At 38.0% G+C, this 18,477-nt stretch overlaps 1 protein-coding gene across 1 annotated transcript in view; it reads right to left on the bottom strand.

The window, feature by feature from the left end:
* Positions 1-18,477, bottom strand: part of LOC132899051 (adhesion G-protein coupled receptor D2) — a 144,010-nt gene that overhangs the window by 50,015 nt on the left and 75,518 nt on the right. The window contains exons 20-22 of the mRNA XM_060940696.1: positions 16,146-16,187; positions 10,597-10,650; positions 7,781-7,937 (exon numbers count right to left, since the gene is read on the bottom strand). Of these exons, the coding sequence (XP_060796679.1) occupies positions 7,781-7,937; positions 10,597-10,650; positions 16,146-16,187 (253 nt within the window). The remainder of the gene's footprint in view (positions 1-7,780; positions 7,938-10,596; positions 10,651-16,145; positions 16,188-18,477) is intronic.

Here is an 18,477-nt window from a genome sequence, read left to right as displayed (position 1 = left end):
CTCACATGCTTCCTCAGAGAAGCCAGACAACCACATCTTTTCAAACTGCTGCTCATGCTGCATCACAGGGCAGTGGCACATACTCTGAGTAAAGCACCATCCACCCTTTTATGACACCCACGGTTGGCTAGTGTCATTATGATTGACAGAGGAGGAAGAATTTTACTCTCTTGGTCTCCTGGCTGTCACATCGTCAGGATTTAAATTTGTGACCTTCGGATGTCTTAAGGGAATGATTTTCTGTTGCGCCACTTGGGAGGCATCCAACAGTATAGTTGTGCATTTCCACATGAAAAACTGTCCACGTTAAACATTGTCCAAATTTCTAAATACGGTGTCTTGCAAAAGTATTCATCCCCCTTGGTGTTTGTCCTGTTTTGTCGCATTACAAGCTGGAATTAAAATGGATTTTAGGGGGGGTTAACACCATTTGATTTACAGAACATGCCAACTTTAAAGGTGAAAATTGTTGTTTTATTGAGACACAAACAATAAGATAAAAAACAGAAATCTGGAGTGTGCATAGGTATCCCCCCCCCAAAAAAAAAAAAAAAAATCAATACTTTTTAGAGCCACTTTTTGCTGCAATTCCAGCTGCAAGTCTTTTGGGGTATGTCTCTATTAGTTTAGCACATCTAGCCATTGGGATTTTTGCCCATTCCTCAAGGCAAAACTGCTCCAATTCCTTCAAGTTAGATGGGTTGTGTTGGTGTACAGCAATCTTCAAGTTATGCCACAGATTCTCAATTGGATTGAGGTCTGGGCTTTGATTAGGCCATTCAAAGACATTTAAATGTTTCCCTTTAAATCACTCCAGTGTAGCTTTAGCAGTATGTTGAGGGTCATTGTCCTGCTGGAACGTGAACCTTCGTCCCAGTCTCAAACCTCTGGCTGACTCAAATAGGTTTTCCTCCAGAATTGCCCTGTATTTAGTGCCATCCATCTTTCCTTCAATCCTGACCAGCTTTCCTGTCCCTACAGATGATCCCCACAGCATAATGCTGCCACCACCATGCTTCACTGTAGGAGTGGTGTTCTCAGGGTGTTGGGTTTGCACCACACATGGAGTTTCCCATCATGACCAAATAGATCAATTTTAGTCTCGTCTGCCCAGAGAATCTTCTTCCATGTGTTTGGGGAGTTTGCCACATGCTGTTGGACAAACTCCCAATGTGTTTTCTTAAGCAATGACTTTTTTCTGGCCACTCTGCCATAAAGCCCCGCTCTGTGGAGTGTATGGCTTAAAGTGGTCCTATGGACAGATCCTCCCATCTCCACTGTGGATCTTTGCAGCTCCTTCATTGTTATCTTTGGTGTCTTTGCTGCATCTCCGATTAATGCCCTCCTTGCCCGGTCTGTGAGTTTTGGTGGGCAGTCTTCTCTTGTCGCATTTGTAGTGGTGCCGTATTCTTTCCGTTTTGTTATAATGGATTTAATGGTGCTCCATGGGATATTGTTTTATAACCCAACTCTGATCTATACTTCTCCACAACTTTGTCTCTGACCCGTTTGGAGGCTCCTTGGGTTTCATGTTGCTTGCTTGGTAGTGTAGCAGAGTCAGGGTCCTTCCAGAACAGGTTGATTTATACAGGCATCATGTGACACTTTGATTGCATGCAGGTGGATCTTTATCAACTAATTATGTGACTTATGAAGTGAATTGGTTGGACCAGCTCTTATATCGGGGTTTCATATGAAAGGGGGTGAATACCTATGCACACTCCAGATTTCTGGGGGGTTTTCATCTTATTGTTTGTGTCACAATAAAACAACAATTTGCACCTTTAAAGTGGGAGGAATTTTGTGTAAATCAAATGGTGCTAACCCTCCAAAAATCCATTTTAATTCCAGCTTGTAATGCAACAAAGTAAGACAAACACCAAGGGGGATGAATACTTTTGTAAGACACTGTAGATGTCTCAGATCATCAATAACTCCTGAAGTAAATCGCTGTTAAACACGCTCCTTGAACATGCCCGGGCAGATTTCACTAAAGGCTGAATCTTGAGAACATTTCATCCCAAATATAAATACACATGATCACATGAGAAGGGAGTACAGTCCTTTCAGGCTGACATCTGTCAACAGTTAAGGAGAAGGCTGGCGAGATAGAGGATAGCCACCGCCTACCAAAAACCCAAGATGAGAAGTCAGCTTGGACGTACCATTTGTCCCTTCACAGTCAGTCTAAGGGTGTGACAGAACAAATCAGCCTACTGTAATCAAGTGACTGTAAGACTCCTGGAGATGCCAGGTGGCAGTGTTGTACCCTTCAGTGGCAGCAAACTTGCTACTGGCAATCTGACTGAATAAATAGACTGTTTCATAAATAAATGGATACAGGACTACACAGAGCTGCCATCTATCATGGATCCTATTATCACACATGGCACAGTCGTATGTATAAAACAGAGAGCCAGAAGCAGAAACAAATGCATGGTAAACTTACATCATGAATGTCAAATGATCTTGAACTTGAAATTTCAGATTCATAAAACTTATGAGACTATTGTACATTTTAACAATAAAAACTACTTTTCATAATAGAGTAGATGTCGATGTTTTTTTCCTTTGAGAATTTGTGAAAGAACATCACGAGGGTGAGCAAGGAGTAGGAGAGGAATGTAAACAACAGCTCAAGTGACAGCGCACTGTGCTTGCTGTTTATTTTGGTATTTATAAGAATAAGCTCCAATCAAATACTCAGATACTGTACTCGCCAGCTCCATGGCTTTATTTGGAACCACATTTCTACTAAACATTCAGCTCCTTTAAAACCTTTCTACATCCAACTGCCAAGGTCAGCCCTTACACACTTAGAAACAGCTAAGGATAAACACAGAGTGCTTGCATTTATGTGACAAGGCACAATTAATTAGGGGCAAAAGATGCACACTGGACATGCTTTAAATAGTCTCAAGTTTTTATTTAATAATATTACTTATAGTTGTATAACAATGATAATATGATGCCTATTTCCTTTCATTATAAATACCTCGTAAACAACAAATCACACGACGTAATTTGTACGACATTGGTATAATTTGTGGATAAGTGAATTCATGAATCTGCCTGAAAGACTGAAAATACAGAGACCTCAGACTTTCAGGATTCAAGATACAAATAATTTACCTAATGCAATCTACAACCTGGAGAAAAAATAAAACAAAAACAAAAAATAGAAAGCAAGCTACATCTTTTGGACCTACTTTTGGAATATAATTGTACACCTGCTGTTTCTGACACCTGAACCTGTTGGGTTGTGATAAGTGTTGTCACACCATGCCATTATGTTTGAGATATTTCAGCTATAATCCTGATCCAATTTTAACATTAATGATTCAGTAATGATTACATGGTTCTTACTACACAATAACAACAGCAGCAATTAAAAAAATAGAAATAATTATACAATAGTATAAATTAAATCAATCCTAATAAATTAAATAATTACAATCATTTTTTATTTTAATAAATGGAAAACTATTTGTAATAATAATAATAATAATAATAATAAAGAAGAGGATTTTTAACTAAGATAGGTTTTGATTTTTTTAAATTTACATATACAGATTTTTTTCTTAACACAATTTCGTATTTCTATATAGTTATATATATCCAGCCAAAAGTTACATTATTAATGTGCCTATGTACACAAGTCTGATTGTGCCTTTGTTACATTTGCATGTTGCTTTTGAAGTTTGAAATCAATAATTTTAACCAAAAAAAAAAAAAAATAATAATAATAATAATAATAATGGGCGGCACGGTGGTGTAGTGGTTAGCGCTGTCGCCTCACAGCAAGAAGGTCCGGGTTCGAGCCCCGTGGCCGGTAAGGGCCTTTCTGTGTGGAGTTTGCATGTTCTCCCTGTGTCCGCGTGGGTTTCCTCCGGGTGCTCCGGTTTCCCCCACAGTCCAAAGACATGCAGGTTAGGTTAACTGGTGACTCTAAATTGAGCGTAGGTGTGAATGTGAGTGTGAATGGTTGTCTGTGTCTATGTGTCAGCCCTGCGATGACCTGGCGACTTGTCCAGGGTGTACCCCGCCTTTCACCCGTAGTCAGCTGGGATAGGCTCCAGCTTGCCTGCGACCCTGTAGAACTGGATAAAGCAGCTACAGATAATGAGATGAGATGAGATAATAATAATAATGTGGTTGGTATAACATTATAGCATTTTAGTATAAATTCAGAGGTGATTATAGAAAATCACACACGCTGATTGGTTGAGAAATTCGGACCGTTTCTCAATAATCACCTCGAGTGACTCGGCAAAATGGCGCCCAATCACTTTGTCACTGTAAGTGAGGAAGAATTAAAAATGATGAAAGAAAAAGTTTTTCCTCAAAGTACTAAAGATGCTCCGAAGTTTGGTCTAAAACTATTCAAAAGTAAGGTGGAATTGTGGCTTATTTTATTGATCTCTAAACAAAGTATTTTATGTGACTCAGCGTAGCAAAGTCACACACGTCTGCACCGCTATTAAATTTGTATGTTGCTTTTGAAATTTGAAATAAATCTTTTTTTTAAATAATCACCTGTGTATTTATACTAAAACAATTATCCACCTCAGGCTCAATGAACACCAGTGAATAATAACCTTGACTTCGTCTCAGCTATTACTCACCAGTCTTCACTTCGCCTTCAGTGAATAATTGTTAAATATTGGTTAGAACAGTAGATTTCCCAGGTAATATCTTGTGATACACCTGTTTGTATTATAATAATTATTTAAGCTGTGAAATTTCATGTCTAATTTCTCCTGTAGGCTGGACAGTTTGTAGCTGACTATTTTTGGGCTTGTTATTATCATTATCATATCCAAAATACAGCAAAATCCATATGATGATTTGGCGTTACAGATATTTTCAGTTTGATAGTGACCTTCCACCTCTAATATGGCACACATTCAATAAAACAGAAAGAATGTCTCCAGCAGTGACCCTCAAAAGGAAATAGATTTTTTGAGTTTGAGAACACCATAACAATCTCTCTTAAAGTAGTATTAAAATACATTTTCTTACAGAAGCCACATCTATTCAAACCGACCAAAGAAGAGCAGTCAGAGATTATTGCCAAGTATTATAAAAGTATACAGACTACAACTAACATTGGGAACAGACCTCAGGAAAAAAGAGAAACATCTCTTTTTATTCATCTTTTTTCAGTGCTGTACCTAAACTCGTTATTTTTTCACAACTCAACAGGCACTTGTCCTTTCTCTCCGCTTTTGTGATCTCTCTGGCACACAATAATATCTCATGCTCGGGCCAGTGGAAATCTTTGAAGAGATGAAGCAATGAAAGAAATGTTATTAAATTACGTGCTTTTCTTATGAATGCTTTCACAAAGCAGGGCTTTACCTTGGGAACTGAAGAGAAGCTACATGCTGATGCTACATGTACTTTATATGCATACATATACTATGGCTAGCAATATAGACACAGCCTTACACATTTGTGCTACTGTATGTTTTCAACAAATTTCCTTTCCTTTTTACATTTTCTACAGCTTTTCACATCTTCAGAAGTACGACTTTCAACACCCTGATTAGCTGATGAGTTTATATGCATCAAATCTGCATGCACAGGAAGCACCGTGCCTGAGAAAGTAAATACATTTCAGTGTATTACTATTTCAGTGTTTAATGTGAAGACATATTGCTTTAACTGTCCATGTCATGCAGGCTTATAGTACTCGAGTCTGACTCGTGCCCTAATTTTAAGGCTTTGTGACTTGAGCACTGATGACTCGGACATTAACTGCATTCAGACTCGTAAACTGGAGACGAGGACTCGGATTTTTTTCTTGTAGCATATAATAATTTGGCATAAGATATTTATATCTACATTAATTTTTATACTAATTTTGTGCAAGAGAACACACCTGTTCATGTGTCATATTCAGGAACAAACTAATATTAATGGCGCTAAAATGCCTGGAGAGAACGCCCCTAGGATTGTCCGCTTTGCTTATACAGACTTCACGTGCAGTGGGGGAAAAAATGCACTGTGTGTTCCATATAAAGAAGAACTATCGAGGAGACGACAGGGACAACCTCGAACTTCAATCGTCATTTAGCAAGACTCCACCCAGGGAAGGAAGTGACACGCTGTGTTCATTGCTCTGTTGATAGCAGGGCTTGCTGAGCGATGAACTAGCTAGTGTTAACCCTCTCTCATGTTATCTGCCCTGTTGATAGTGGGTGGGGCTTGCTAAGCGATGAACAAGTGCTTTATCTGGAGCCTATTAACTAAAATGGGGCAGTCGAGCAGTAACGTTAGTCCAACACAGTAGCAGAGACGCTTTCACAGAAAGGCAGCAACAGCCACCGTCAAACAGTGTGGGTGGAGACTTCTTCTCGGACTTGACTTGAAATTTTCTTTAATGACTTGGACTCAAGGTTTAGTGACTCGACTACAATGCTGAGGTCATCCTTGGTCAGGGACAGATTCATGGACATACATGGCCTAAGAGTTATTTGTAAATTATACAACTTTCCTAATGTTACAAAATTACATGACAATTGCATTATTAATAGATCAGTTGGTAAAGAAAGGGCTCCTTTAAAAGGGAACTGAAGTAATTTTTAAACTTGCTTTATTTCTTAATTAACGTGTTATTCAATTACGTTTCCGGTTTTAGTAACCTTGTATCGTGACTCGTATTGGCAACTAATTGCAATTAAATATTATACTTATCGGTCTATTCACTTTTTAGCCATGTTGAATTTAGTTCGTTTGGCGTCGTTTATCCGCGCGATCTTCACGAGACTTCGAAACGTGAAGTGTCAGCGCCGCCATTTTGAAAACTGTTTTCCAAACGAAATATTGCACAAAAACGAGTTTAAATGACGATTACTGCCTACTTTTTTCAAACTTTCCTGATTGCTATCAAAACAAACAAAACTTCCAGCTTGATTACATCAGCATGCGAAAGAGGGCGCGCGCATCTTTTGACAACGTTGGCAGATGTTGGTCACTTTGATTTCCGCTGTACATTTTACTTCCGTCCAACGATGTCTCAATGACTCTCGTTTATGGTCATTGCTTTGACATATGGACTGATATATTACATAGCATATTTCACACACTCAACTTACTATAGCAGCAACAAAATAGCTATTAAAAATGCATTCCTATATTTAATAAAATGTGATAAATAGAATTTTGATAAGAAAAAATTTGCCTTCAATTCTCCCTTCATTAATTTTCATGCATTAATTTAAGATTACATTATGACTATACTAAACACTGTGAAAATGCTGGAAATAAATGATTCATTAAACGATTTCAGAGCTGTAAAGAAAGAACAAAGTGAATGTGGCATATTTACACTCAGCTTTAACGAAGCACCATGTTGGTAAAAAGGCTGCGTTAACTTAGTAAGAGTAACATTTTATACAAATTAATAATGTTATTCTTCCCCATGAATGTCAATGGCCCAGCTGTGAAAATCTCTCTCCTTCTCTTCTTTCTAGAAGAATCTAACTGGCATGTAGCCCCTTGCCAATTACTGTGATGCAACCCAATAATGTTGAGGTCAGGAAAGGCAAACGGAGCTCTGCAGTCTGCCGGGTCTGGAGAATGTTCCAGTCTAAAACAGAGCTGTCATTCTGAAGTTCAAGCTCCCCACCACTCACTATTCTTTCCTCAACTTATAATGCAGCACAGATTTCTCTGCTTTACATATCCACTTTCCCAAACACCCCCCCCCACACACACACATACATACAGGCAAATGTATAGTTTCTGAGAAAGCTGTTCAAACACTATGATTAACTCCTAGTGTTGTAGCTCGGACTGCCACAATCACTGGACGTGGAGAAGCTTCCCAGCTGACTGGCACCGAAGTCATGCTGACCCAAAGAGTCCGGCACCGGAGAGCTGCCAGGCTGAGAGCTAGTTATGGAGCTGGATGGTCTGGAGCTGCCACAGTTCTGGGAAGAAACAGAGATCGTATACCATGAGAGCATGCCAGGCACAGTCTGTCTGATCACTTGGTAAAAGTATACAAAATTTTTTCCCTCATTTTTCTTATACACGTTTCATCCTATTCTTTAACATCTGACCCATTATTCAATCACTTATTGCCAAGAAAAGATGTTTGACACTCTGGCCAAAGCTTGGTTCTACACAATCTCTTTTATCATTTTTCACGAAATCTTCAAGGCAATCATCATCTGCCAAGTCTTCGGAAACCACGGATGTTTGCTCTATTCACACTATTGCAAATGCACACATAACGAAGCATAGAACCTGCCTCTTTTCCATCCTGTATCGTGTCAAAACTTGAATTAGGATCAAAAAACTAATCTGCTTCCAATTTATATCTATATTTCAGTGCTGTCACGGACCCGGACCCTGCAAAGTATTGAAAGAGGGGTCGTTTTTTATCTGGCCAGTACAACTGACAGCTTTATTCCTCTAAGCAATCTGCCACAGTGTGTACAAGTGTGAGGTCATTCAGGTCAGGAGACGGTTGGAATTAAGCACGTTAACACCACTGGTCAGGCCTGCTTCAAAATATTAGGAATATGAATGAAGTTGTTGTTGAAGGGCCTGTAGGCTTTAAACTAACCTGAGTTCATTCATTAGTGTCATCAATGGTGTCCTAACCAAGGATTTGGTCTCTGTATTGTGTGTAAATTCAGCTTTTAAATTTAACTCAGTAGAAGAGTATTAAACATTCAAACCACAGTTATTCAACGAGGCCCCAGGATCACAAACTGGAAAGAACTGAGATGACACACTCTCCATGCCGATGCCAGCAACAATGTAATATTTTAATTAATATTTTAATTAAATTTTTATTTTTACCCAGGGCTCCTATTGATAGCAGGTTTGCTCTTGTGGCTACCTGATTGGACTACCCTGGGTGATTTATCTTTTATTTTTAAATAAAGGTGTTATCCATCTATCTATCTTATCAATGGAGCATTCTGTCCACAGTGCTCGTGTCCAATAAACAGCAGCATGTGACTCTGGAGCATGTGCAAAAATCACAGCTCTCTGCTAGATACAGAATGTGTCCCTACAGATTTATGAAGCAAAACAACATTAGCCATTTGCGCTATCCAGCTCCCATCCTGCGCACTTAGGAAATTGTTAAATTGCCCAGAGAGGGCAAAAGGGTCCCAGTGCTAATACAGTGTGTTACAATATATATCAGCTGCTACCTGGCACAGGCGTTCAGGGCACCAGTCATTTTTTACAAGCCTCAGTCTTAATGGTGTCAGATCTGTCAAGTTGGGGTCAAAGGGAAGGGTGTGTGTGTGTGTGTGTGTGTGTGTGTGTGTGTGTGTGTGTGTGTGTGTGTGTGTGTGCACGCTGTATTCTAAAATCAATCTACCTTTAGAAATTGTCTCATTCGGATCGCAATGACCAGGTGGCGCGGCCAGACCAAGAGGGACAAACTGCCCGAGGCTATAAACCATGACTAGCCTGGAGGAGAGTTAATATGATCATTCATAAAGGGACAACTTGCCGTGGTGGACTTAAAGGGGAGTGTATTGTGTGTGTGTGTGTGTGTGTGTGTGTGTGTGTGTGTGTGTGTGTGTGTGTGTGTGTGTGTGAGAGAGTGAGTGAGTGAGAGAGAGAGAGAGAGAGAGAGAGAGAGAGAGAGGAGGAGCACAGAGGTGAGGGGGACAGGGAGGAAGCAGCTATTAACTACTTTTAAACTGCAGGAGCTAAGTGATCTCCAACAAACAGCAGCACTGCGTATAAATACTGAGCTGACAGTTTAATATCAAGGGACAAGCTTGTGCAGGATTAGAAAACTTGTAACCCTGGGCTGACATTCCTGGGACTGAGGTAGCCAGAGTGCAAAACGAGGACGAGAGAGAAGGAGAACAATCATTAAAAATAAATAAATAAATAAATAAATAAAAATAACTGACTAAATAAATAAATCTAATGGTAACTGCCAAGAAAAGCAATTTTATCAAAACTTCATGGATTGAAAAAAATGCCTACAGAGCTCTTTTATTATAGAATTATGAATGAAATGTTCTTAATTTCTCCATTTCATACTGATAATGATGTATACATTATTATTAGATCCACATTCACTGGATATGAGCAATCGCACGCTCTGATTGGCTACTAGGATATCAGCTCATATATGGTGAGTAGAGAAAAACAAAATGGCGGCGCGTGATCCTGAACGAAAAGAGGACGAAATAAAAACTACTCGAAAACAAACCCACCCACCCCCCAAAAAAAGCAACAAAATATGGAATAAAAGTATTTGATGGTAAGAACATACAGTATCTCTCTTATTTTTCAACAATTATTGTTATTATTATTAATTGCATTTTTCACAAATTGCTCCTGTCATTTCACCAGTTTGTTTACATTCTAAGCGGAAATGATTTTGTCTGACGTTTTGTATAAAGTTTTTATTTATCGAATTTGCAAGAAATAAAAATGCTCCATTTCTCAAAATCCAGTGAATGTGGATCGAATAAAACAGTTATTCCACTCAATCTCGTCGTACATGGATTATAGCCGACTATCAGCTCACGTATGACTCAATTTCATGGAATAACTTAAATATCTGGACTGAGATAAACATAAACCACACTGCATAGAGCTTACAGAAAAATTTTGGGCTTTCCTCCGTTCCTTGATCCTGTTGACCGTGCTGCGTATCTGTAAAAGAAAAATGAAGCCTTTTCAACAGAACACACACTGACTCACTGTATCTGTGCTGGTCAACAGGAAAACAATGAAAATCAATCCAATGAGGGAAATGTATGAACAAGCAATCGCATAAAAGTCAGTCACTGTGTATGATAGAATCCGAGCGGCAGAAACGTTCCAGTTTGTCCCAAGTAATGGGAGATGAAAGTGACATGCAGCACTGCTAAAGGAAGGAGAGCGATCTGTCCCATCATCTGTCGCCTCGCACCGAGTGCCACAGAAATAAAGTGGTGCAGGAAAGAACCAGAAATTATTGCATTTGTTCTGTAAAATGAAAGAGGGAGACATATGGAAGAGCACATGGAATGACTCTACAGCTTGGAAAGCACATTTGCATTTTGTTCAGAAGTTTAAACACAATAAATGTTTTGGGTTTTTTTTAGAAAAATGTGTTATTTTCAGTCGGGAATTGAAATGCTAAAGTGGATCGCCGTTGGACTGAATGAAACAGAGAAATAACTTCAAAAGAAAAAAGGCAACAAAAAAAGTTTTGTATTACTCTCAAGTTACTGAGTAAAAGTCATCTTTTGAATGAGACAAAAGAAAATAATGTCATCAAGGAGGAAACAGTAAGAACGGTGACCAAGAGGAGAGGAGTCTTGAATCACCCTGAAGGGGATAATTTCTCCATGACAACCATCTCGCTGTTCATTATCCTGCTTTTTACACTGCTAAAGAAATCAATAATGAAACAAAATATTGATTTAATAATGATTTTAAAATTATTTTATTGCTTCTGCTAAAATAAATAAATAATGTCCGTTTGATTCTACGACTGGAACCGCGTCCATAGCATCGTGAACTCTGTAGCTTTCTTAAGATTAGCTTACTTGGCATTACAATTAACATTAAAATTAATATTAGAAAATCTTCCATGGTGTTTTCTGACAGAGTAACCCCCCCCCCAAAAAAAAGGTTGTCACGAATGAGCTGACATTATTAAGTTAAAGCAACCAAATTTATCAGACATCTTTCTTCAGATTGATATGATTGGACGTGATCAGTCAGAGTCTATGTTCAGAACTGTGTCTATTATTCAGAAATAACAGACCATAACTGACCAATCAGAATCAAGAATTCAGCAAAGCTATGTCATATATAGAGGATATTACACAGTGGCATGAAGATACGAAGTTTATCTTCGAGTGGTGAATGTATATTTTTCAACACGGGAAGATAAACTTCACATCACCGTGTAATATCCTCTATACAGGACATAACTTTGCTGAATTTTTTATTCTGATTGGTCAGTTCTGGTCAGATTAGAATTCTTGATATCTTCACCTCACTGTGTAATGTTCTTTATAGTATATGGACACATCCACAAAAAAAAACAAAAAACAAAAAAAAACCCGCAAGGTCATCTTTATTTTGAACCGGTTGGCTATTTTGACAACATGCATCAAGTCAGCTGGCAAACACTAGGAGTGACATCATCAGAGTGAAATATCAGGAATTATTATACATGCAGGACACTTTTTTCAATGGAATAAAAACGTGTTCTATTCCCTTCTAGCAGGTTTCATTTAGTTTGTTCAATAGCATGCAATATTGTTAGTATATCGCTTATCCTACATGTATTATGTCACTCTACCCAATGGAGAATGAGCGCTGAATATGGTTTACAATATTGCATGGTTGTCAAGACATGACGCTACATGTCGGAGATGTAAAACTTCCACGCTAGTGAGCGACTGTGACAATTTGTAACCAAACATGGCCACCAGGTTTGCTTCATTAAATACAGAAGATTTTGAGAGAATTTTGAAAGAGAAAGATGCGTTAACACTCAAAAGGAATGTGTATGTATAGTAATAAGCTTTTTTTCATGGTATATCAGTAGGCATATCAGACGCTTGCTGGTCATGGTGTGAAAACTGTCCATGCAGACGTTCATCTAAGTTTCCAAATCTGTCATTGCCTAGCTCTTGAATATTTTCTATCATGAATATGCTCATTAAAAAGCTTATAATCTCTGCTTTCCAAAGAAATGTATCTGGTTAAGATTTGTTCAGTACTTTGGGAGTAACGGCAGGTTGAAGTTGGTACAACAGAGTAAAAACTCTGCTCGCTTGATGTCGGGAAACTGCTGGTGCTTTTCTTTTTGAGTCATGGGAAAGCAGTCAGGCTCGCTCTTTCTCTCTTTCTTCTGATCGGTTTCCGAATGGATTACTCATGAATATCAATGAGATAACTTTTATGGGATGTTCTCTTGCTCTCACTGTTTGTGATGAAGGATTTAGCTAAATTTTCCGTCTGCTAGTTTTGACGTTATGATTCACAGGAGACTTTGAGATAAATTTTCATAGCTTTACCGACTTATTTTTTCAAATCAAATTGATTCCTGGAAATAAATAACTATTTTAGAATATAACTGGAGTTGCTTTGATGAAAACAAGAAGACAGTCATCTATATCCCCCACCCTATATACCAACTATATCCCAAGTTTCAAGATATTAGTCGTCAAACTTCTGCTGCAGGAACCCAACCCTACCTCTTTACACTGACCTCAGAAGCCCATGGCATAAACCCACCGGACCTTTGCTCCAGGTGAGATAAAAATTAAACTTTCTCACATTTCTTAGTAATATATAGATATAAACACAAGTATATGGATATATGCTCCGGAAATGAACATTGCTCTTAGAAACTAAGTCAAAATCTATTTTTATGTAAAAATTTGAAAAATCCTTTTTTTTTTTTCAAAAATCCAAAAAACTTCATTTGGGCAGGGGAAAAAATATTGAGATCTTCAGGGTCAGAATGAGATTTTAAAAACTGGAAGTCAGAAACACGAGTGTAAATTTCAGTTCAGTTAATGTGAATTGCTTATCGGATGTGGATCAGACAGGTTTTTTTGAGGTTCGCCTTGAAAGCTGTGAATATTATAATTTATATTCTTTCATATAAACACTAGTAGGCCCTACTTTTGAGAAATACAAAGGCCTGCAGAGCACAAAGAGGGGATCAGAAATAATATTTTATTACTTTGAGTGTACCGATTTAACATTTTTACCCAATTAGCATAATTAATACGAATGAAATACTAATTTGCATAATTGTTTTTTGCTAATTTTTCAAACTTTGTATTCAGTACACAACCATCTATGTGCTTGCCAATTTCCATGTAAATATCTTGAAAAATAAGTTATTAAGAAAAAACATTTGATCTCATTGGTTAATGAGGCCCATTTTGGACCATGTGATCCGCATACAGAATATTACGGCAGTTTTCTAAAAATTAAGCTGCTTTTTTCAATCTTTGATTTGTAATATCAAGAACGGATAAACATTTTAATTCTGTAAAAAATATGTTGTTCTGCATTCAATTCTGAATTCAATGAGACCAGTTTGAAGCAATTTGGATTGAATTTTCACCTGATATGCCTAGTATCAGATATATTCCATTTACTCGTCTTTGACTCGTTCAGTATCATGCTCGCTGAATGGAATATATCTGATACACCACTCAACGCCAGCCAATATTATTTAAATATGTCACTCAGATCCGTGATGTATTTCATATGAAAAATATGAGTTTTTCAACACGAGAATATAAACTTCATATCTTCAAGCCAACGTGTGATTTTCTTTTTATTATATCGACACATTCGCAAACAAAGTCCCCAAATTTAACAAAACAATTCATTGATTTCCTCACAAGTGACATATAGAGATTTATGTCCTGGTTTTGGTTCTTGTAGGAAAAATACAAGTGGTATATTTCCCAGTAAAACACTCATGCGTATGGAATATTAATGATTAGTGACCAATAAACACTCTAAGGAAAAGTTATTCGTACTTACATCTAACAAACCTGATAAATAAAAAAAATGGAATAATAATAATAATAATAATACAGTACAATAAATTAATAATGCTCAGATACTGTAAGTGACTAAATGTAAAGTGTTATATTTATACAGCAACTTCATGTAATCTATTAAAACAAACTTTTCATCCTTTTGAGAATCATTCAACACAGAATCTCCTGTTTATTTCTCCTTTTTTTTTTTAAATAATAATGGTCTTTGGATAGAGGACGGATTTTATGGACCATTAATCATGCCTACAGATTTTACCTTCATAAGTTGAGACAACAAACCTTTCCTTCAGTGTCTCTCTTCCATTATCTAATTATTTCATTTTTATTCATTCAGAATTTCCTTGACTGTGTCAAGCTTAAGCTTCATCCATTACTTGTTTTTTCACACCTTGACTGCAGAAAAGAGGGGGGGAAAGCAGAGCGAAAAAATAATAAGTCAAGCGCAAGCAGGAGAAAAGAAAAAAGGGAAAGATGAATATATTTTATATTTACAAAAACCCTCTTTGAAAAACGCATAAAGCAAACATAGGTTGCTCACAAATTGTGAAGACCCCAGGGTCAAGGCAAGGCAGGAGTTGGAAAATAGATTCAGAAGCACTAAAAAAGCCTCTTAAGCAAGAATGTGGCAATGATTTATTCTGCAATGCGTCGAGAGAGTCCGCGGAGAGACTCGGGGCTCTGACTCAGGGCCACCTCCTCACCCTTCTTTTATGGCGAGTGAAAAGGTATGAGTAAAGGAAGACAAAAGGGTGAAACATTCAGCCTGTGCCAGGGTGGAGGTGGTGGAGGGTGCAAGTCTGTATGGTGGAAGGCTGTGACCTTGCCTGCATTTATTAAGCTATGCAAATGATTTTTGTATGACAATGCAAGCACTGTTTTTTTTTTCCTCAGTTCGTCAAAATGTTCTCGCAATATTCAGTAGGAATTGTCAAATAGAAATGAATGTTTAACCTAATTTTAATTATTTAAAGAAATACAGGGTGGGGGGGTTTTTGCTTTTGTTTTTTTAAAGAGTGTGGAATGAGAATATCCAGCATTGATAATTATTCTTTATAATCACTATGTATATAAAACACGATTCTATTCCATGCATTATGCTTAAATTTTATTTACTTTATTCATGATTTATTAAAAAAAGGAAAAAAAAATAGTTTATCCAAAACAGCCCTCATCCATTTTAAACCTTACATTTCCCTCTCAAAGAGCATCTAAATGTTAATAGCCATGTTCTCGGGCATTACCCTGCGATCTACCTGCCGTCCTGCATATATTCATATCCTGTATTTTCACCCTGAACTTCTAGAGAAGACACCCTCGCCTGGCAGGGACCTCATGTCAGAATGTTAAATGGAGGGCTGAGAGTTTAAAAACTTAAAGAGGCAGTGAAATATTGGCCAATGCGCTTGAGGAATGACTAGCTCTTTACTCTGCGTGTCAGTGGTTAATGGCAGACCTGGATGCATATAAGTTAGCCCAAGCATGAAGGGCAGTGGGACGTCCATGTGGAGAAAAAGAAAAAGAAAAAAAAAAAAACGATATCCCGTTGGTGAGGAGCCATCAGAAACTTGTCATTTCTCTCACTCACTCAGTCAGCCTTGAGACACACTGCAGACTCACCTCCGTGTTGTACACGCCATATATCAGGAAGATAAAAAGACCCTGCAAAAAAAAAAAATGGGGGGGGGGGACAAAAAGAGCAGAAAGAAAGATGCCGTTAAGGCTTATGATTATTATTTCATTAAACAAGAAGTACAAAATGCTGTGTACTAACACTCAGCAATCCAGCCATGACACAAATCTAGAAAGTAGATTTTCTGCCATTTGTTAGATTTTTATCCCCCGCTGGCTGAAAGGCCCGAAGGGGGATTATGTCGTGGCAATGTCCGTCTGTCCATCCATCGCAGGAAGGGTGCTCACCTTCTGAAATCAACTCCTCTCAATTTTTGGAGGACTTTCACAAAACTTGTCAGGATTCTTTGTTTTACGTTGGTAATACGCATATTTCAATTGCGTTCAATTCAGTCGCATTTTACCAGAGTTACATATGGCCCTTAATTGCCAAACTTGTACGTTGTCAAGTACACAGTACGTCAGTGCAAGACTTCTATGTACCAGAACATGGAACATTCTGGCTGATGAACTAAACTAGAACATGGACAAACTGAACTAATTTAAACGAGTCATGCTACGCTACTACTTTAAGTCACTGGACAACTACAGCTGCAACGATCCATGTACTTTCAAGACAGTTTGTTTGAAATGTCAGTCTTGCAGAAGCCTCGTTTTCGCTACTTCTTGTTGTTAGTTATTTAATGTAAAATTTAATATAGTTGTGGTCAGAAGTTTACATAAAGTGATATGAATGCCATCTTGGATATGAATGTCATGGCAATATTTGGGCTTTCACCCTCTGAACTGTTCACTTAATGTGGTGAAATGTTTGTACAGCATATTTCTTGAAGAGAAAAAAAAACCCATGAATTTGATGCAGAAGTTTTAATTTATTTTGAGTTTTCTGAAATCAACACAGGGTCAAAATTATACATTCAGGGTAAAAAATTTACATACACTTAGATTATTAATTCAGAGGTGCTGAAACTTCCAAAATGTCTCTTATCTTGCCAAAGCCAAAGCCTCTTAACTTCCTGTTAGTGATTATGATTGACTACAGCTGGTAGCGTCTTTGTTCCTTCATAAAAAGGGCTTGTTTTCAGCACTCATTGGATTGACCAACACACAATACACTGGGAAAGTCCAAGGAGCTCAGTGCAGACCTGAGAAAGAGGATCGCAGATGTACACAACTCCAGAATGTTGCCTAGAGCCATTTCTAAACAACTGCAAATTCCAAGATCAGTTCAAACAATTGCATGCAAGTTACTGGGAGCTGAAGCCACTTTGCTTCAAGAAAACCCAAACTGTCACCCTCAGCTGAAAGGACTTTCCCAGGTTTGGATGGTCAGGAACAACCTGGGAACCACCATGGCATAGCCCAGCCATGGACTGGAAGTTGATGGATCACTGTCTACAGTGAGTTTTATATTGCCATGGACTAAGAGGCTGCTATCCACAAGAAATAACCCCTTGCTCCAAAATTGACACCTTCAAGCTTAACTAATGTTTGCAACTGACCACATGGACAAAGAAAAAGCCTTCTGGAGGATGCTGTATGGTCAGATGAGACTAAGATTGAGTTGTTTGGCCACAATGACCACCATGTACAGAGGGACACTGTACCAACTGGTGGTGGTAGGATCATCATGCTCTGGGGCTGTTTTGCTGCCAGTGCAACTGGTTCACTGCACAAAGTGGATGGAATAATGAAGAAGGAGGACTACCTCAGAATGCTTCAACATAACCTCAAATGATTGGAAACTTGAACACGACTTGGGACTTACAAGACAGTGAACCCAAACACACATCAGAGCTGGTTGTGGAGGATAAAGCAGGCTAACATTAAGCTTAAAACGGGTCCTGACTTCAACCCTATTGAAAATATATGAACCGTGCTTATACAGTAAGTACAGTTCATGCCAAGAAAATAATAATTGAACTCTACCAATTCTACCATGAAGAGTGGTGAAATATCCAGCCAGAATTCTGCCAGAAGCTTGTTCATAGTAAACAAAAATGTCTGGTCAAGGTGAATCTTGCGAAGACATTTTACCCAAATATTAGGTGTGCTGTATGTATAATTTTGACTCTGTGTTGATTTCAGGAAACCCAAAGAAAATTAAAATTTGTGCAGCAAATTCTAGTGTGTTTTTTTTTTTATTAAAGATGTATGCTATACAATATGCTGTATATAGTACAAACTATATAATTATATATGACCACGCTAATAAATCTAAATTTGTACTTTGCCAATTTCATGAGGGTGTATTAAGCACTTATAGCATATCTATAGTTGCCAGCGGGGAATATTGTGCTCTCAGAGCACTCTTGTTTCA

The sequence above is a fragment of the Neoarius graeffei genome, chromosome 15 (assembly GCF_027579695.1).
Source record: "Neoarius graeffei isolate fNeoGra1 chromosome 15, fNeoGra1.pri, whole genome shotgun sequence".
NCBI lineage: Eukaryota > Metazoa > Chordata > Actinopteri > Siluriformes > Ariidae > Neoarius > Neoarius graeffei.
The sequence above is the reverse complement of the archived record's forward strand: the minus strand, read 5'-3'. Positions and strand labels throughout refer to the sequence as shown.